Source organism: Macadamia integrifolia, chromosome 1, assembly GCF_013358625.1.
Source record: "Macadamia integrifolia cultivar HAES 741 chromosome 1, SCU_Mint_v3, whole genome shotgun sequence".
In the NCBI taxonomy this organism is placed as follows: domain Eukaryota; kingdom Viridiplantae; phylum Streptophyta; class Magnoliopsida; order Proteales; family Proteaceae; genus Macadamia; species Macadamia integrifolia.
The window spans coordinates 30,532,904-30,536,489 of record NC_056557.1 but is presented as its reverse complement, the minus strand read 5'-3'; the positions used below and the strand labels follow the sequence as shown (position 1 = coordinate 30,536,489).

General features: G+C 35.5%; 1 protein-coding gene across 1 annotated transcript; it reads right to left on the bottom strand.

The window, feature by feature from the left end:
- Positions 1–2,137: 2,137 nt before the first annotated feature.
- Positions 2,138–3,291, bottom strand: LOC122081731 (NDR1/HIN1-like protein 6). The gene has a single exon (XM_042649361.1). It carries the CDS (start codon positions 3,107–3,109, stop codon positions 2,306–2,308), a length of 804 nt encoding a protein of 267 aa, XP_042505295.1. The 5' UTR covers positions 3,110–3,291; the 3' UTR covers positions 2,138–2,305.
- Between the last annotated feature and the right edge of the window lie 295 nt (positions 3,292–3,586).

Below are 3,586 nucleotides of genomic sequence, written 5' to 3'. Positions count from 1 at the left end.
GGGCACCAATAGAAAAATCCCTTAGTAAAATTTAGATTTTTATAGTTGCCATTCTTAATATTGCTCTGGTTGTTAGCATCATCGAACCATGTTTCCATATGAACATGGGTGGTCCATCTGATAAAAGACCTACATTAATCTGATTGGTCAAAGGTCAGAGTGAAACAAGGACCAGATGTGGCCACAAACTAAGAAGTTTAGAGCTTTCTAAATGTATAAAAATGCGACTTCACCAAATTGAATACTAGTGGCATTTCTGTAATTTTATTTTTTTGAACACTTTTAATTAGGAAGAAATGATTATGTCCGGGAGTGTTAAGGATATGCTCAGACACAGGATGTGACGAAATAACCACCCTGTACCGAATAAAAGTGGCAAATCTTGCTCTTGTTGATACTTTGTGTGTGTTCCCATTGACCCTCATGCGAGGACAAGGGCCAAATTCTCTTAAAGAAAACTCTCTCCTTTTTAAATTTGTACTTCCATAGCTGTTTGGCAAAAATATTATTAGTGAAACAGGCATAGAGTCCTATGTCACCTAGATCAAACCAACCCAAGGTTGTTGAGTTGAAAGGTTGTGATGGGTTTAGAATATCATCACATTCCTTCCTTCCTCATATAAACTTACCCAAACACACTATTAGAATATGTAAGTGCTTAATCTAACCCATTAATGTAAGAAATTAACTGAAGCCAGGAAGGGCGGGGACTTACCTCCAATAGGATCGATAGGTCTGCCATGATGTCCAATTCTAACTTTATCTTCTTATTTGTGTGACGGCAACGGTTGCAACGATTTACCGCGTTCATCCGATAACTGATAGCTGATAACAGATAACCTCTCTCATCAAGTTGGGTATCAATCAACATCATGTTTCATACTCTCTCTCTCTCTCTCTTCATGCCACAATTCCTCTATAACTTTGAGAATTCCACCTCTTGTTTAGTACTTGCAGCCACTAGATTCAAATGTCCTAAAGATATGAGATTTTTCTTAAGTTCTATAATATATTTTTATATCTGCTCAAGTTCTTGTGATCCCATAAGAAAAATCTGATTTTGATAACTTCTATTCTAATGGTCTTGCACATTTCACCATTTCCCATTTTATTAGAAATAGATCCAACATTGTATGGTTGGTGTTTATGAAAATAATACTTATGTGGACACATGTGACAAGAACAATCAAAATCTAAAATCCAAGAATCAAATAATTGATTCTTACCTTATGATATAGAAAATACATTTCCACCATCTCCTTCCGAGCTATCAACTACGCTGGCTTCTTTAGATTTTTTTTACTGCACTTTTCTTTTTCAAGTCCTCCTTCCTCTTCAAATAGTCTTTCTTCAAATGGTTTTTCTTCTCACAATAATAACATGAAAGCTTGGTCCTTTCCCATTTGATTAAGTAATCTTGTGTGGAGAAGGAGAAGAAAACAAAGAAGAAGAAGAGAGCGAGAGCCTATTAAGGTGAATTCAAGGATGGTTGACTTTTTAGTAGAAATTTTTAATTTTTTAATTTTTAATTTTTTTTTCTTTTTAACCAAGGTGTCCGGACCAGCTTACGCGCACCTCGACTAATTCTCGAATAGACTAGCACAACAATCCATCGCTACGGTTTCCACTTAAATTACAGATACACAGATGGGGAATCAAACCTAGGACCATGTGCTTATCCATACAATCCCCAATTCACTCTAATCATCTGAGTAACCCACGGATGAGTCTTTTTACTAGAAACAATGATTCCATAAATTTAGGTAATTCTGCCTTGGTTCATCTTTGGCAACCAAACATGTTAAAAACTTTGAATTTACAAAATTCCAGAGAGACTTCCCATAGAATGTGGGGACCAAACACCTCCTTAAACCTTCCATTCAATTTGTTTCAAATACATAAGTTGGACTACAAATCAAATGGATGTGATCAGTGACCACACATACTAGTGACCCATTAATTGGGTAGGATAGGTCGAATTTACCCTTATTTTATTAAAAAAATAATAAGTTTATTTCCCCCTTAATCCATACCAAGAATCACTATCATATTATTTGTTGTCTCAACACTGAGCAATGTGTTCATCAATTTCCAAAAAATTTAAACCACCAAATTAAACTTCCAATTCATCAATTCATTTCACACAATATAACCCAATAAATGAATTATTCATAGCAGTATATATCAACAAATCAAGTGGATAAACATACGTAATCCCCACACTTTGGAAAAATTAAAGTCCCTCTATTATGGAAAAAAAAAAATTTAATAATAATAAACAAAAAAGAAAATGTAAGAAAAGAAACTAAAGCTTAAATTTCAATTTACAGCTACTAGTTTTAATGCTAATAAAATTATTCTGAGTCAAGCTATCCACCACCAAATTGCACATAACATTGGGCTTCACCTTCATAAGCTTCAATCTACCAAGCTTCATCCTCACTGGAACTTTAGCATTAAGAATCAATGGAATACTACCTGTCTGTTGTTGCTGAGATAATGCTTGAACAACAGTATTTCCATCAGGAATTTGACCAGTTAATTCCACATCAAGAACTGTTGTGTTCTTGTGACCCTGATAGAATTTTGGTAAAGACCCTTCACATAGCTTAGTACTTGTATACCAAGCACTAATGTTGCTCCCATCTTCATAGTATATTCCTATTTTCTTGTTAGGGTTTCTTGCTGTAAGCCTGATGATAAATTTAGCAGAAAGGCTCATATCTGTGTTGATCATGAACTGAGTGATCCTAAGATGATCTATGGAGTATGATGGAATCTTTGGTTGGAAGACAATATAAAGAATTCCAATAGTAGCTGCAATGATAATCACTAGGAGTATGAGGAGGCTAATTGTCCAACACAAGCACCTGCAACAAGAACAACTTCTTTTCTTTCGCGGCGGCTCCGAGTAGACGATCGGAAAAATCTGGCGGGGCACCGGAGGAGGGTGTTGCTCGACTGGATCACCTTTCTCTGATCTTGTTAAATCTTGTGGCACCAATGGAACTGTAGGTGGTGGCGGCGCTTCCGGATCCATTGGATGTATTTTCTGATGTGGTTCGTGTTGGATATGTGTGTCCATCAAACCCAGTTTTTTTTCTGCCATTGCTAGCTGGAAAAAATCTGGTCACAAGCTCTTCTATGAAGGATGATGGTGCAACTGCAACATACACTTCTAGCTAAGTTCAAAGAGCCCTAATGAAGTACAAGGCTTTTGAGGTTTCTTAACAAGGTTGTATATGGTTCTTGTAAAGAGTTCAATTTAAGGAGTTTCAGAGGCTTTAAGAGTTGAAGGTTTTGAGATTCCTTCTTGGATTATATGTATTGATGTGTCTATTTAGGAAGTAGTGTAGCGTTGGGATTAGGTCTAACCTACCACACCTACCCTAAAGCAAAAGTATATGAGTGGTTTAGCTAAGAATAATTTGTTTTGTAATAAAATATATTCTATTCAAAGCATTGACAAGTATAGAGAAAGCATGTTACTTCACATTATGGCTTTAAGTTAGGGTTATCTCGAAACCTTTTTGACTTTAATGATAGTGACCATATATATATATATATATATATATATATATATTTC

What these genes read in the sequence shown, in the direction of transcription:
- LOC122081731 (XM_042649361.1), bottom strand. Translation starts at nt 3,109, where the DNA reads ATGGCAGAAAAAAAACTGGGTTTGATGGACACACATATCCAACACGAA.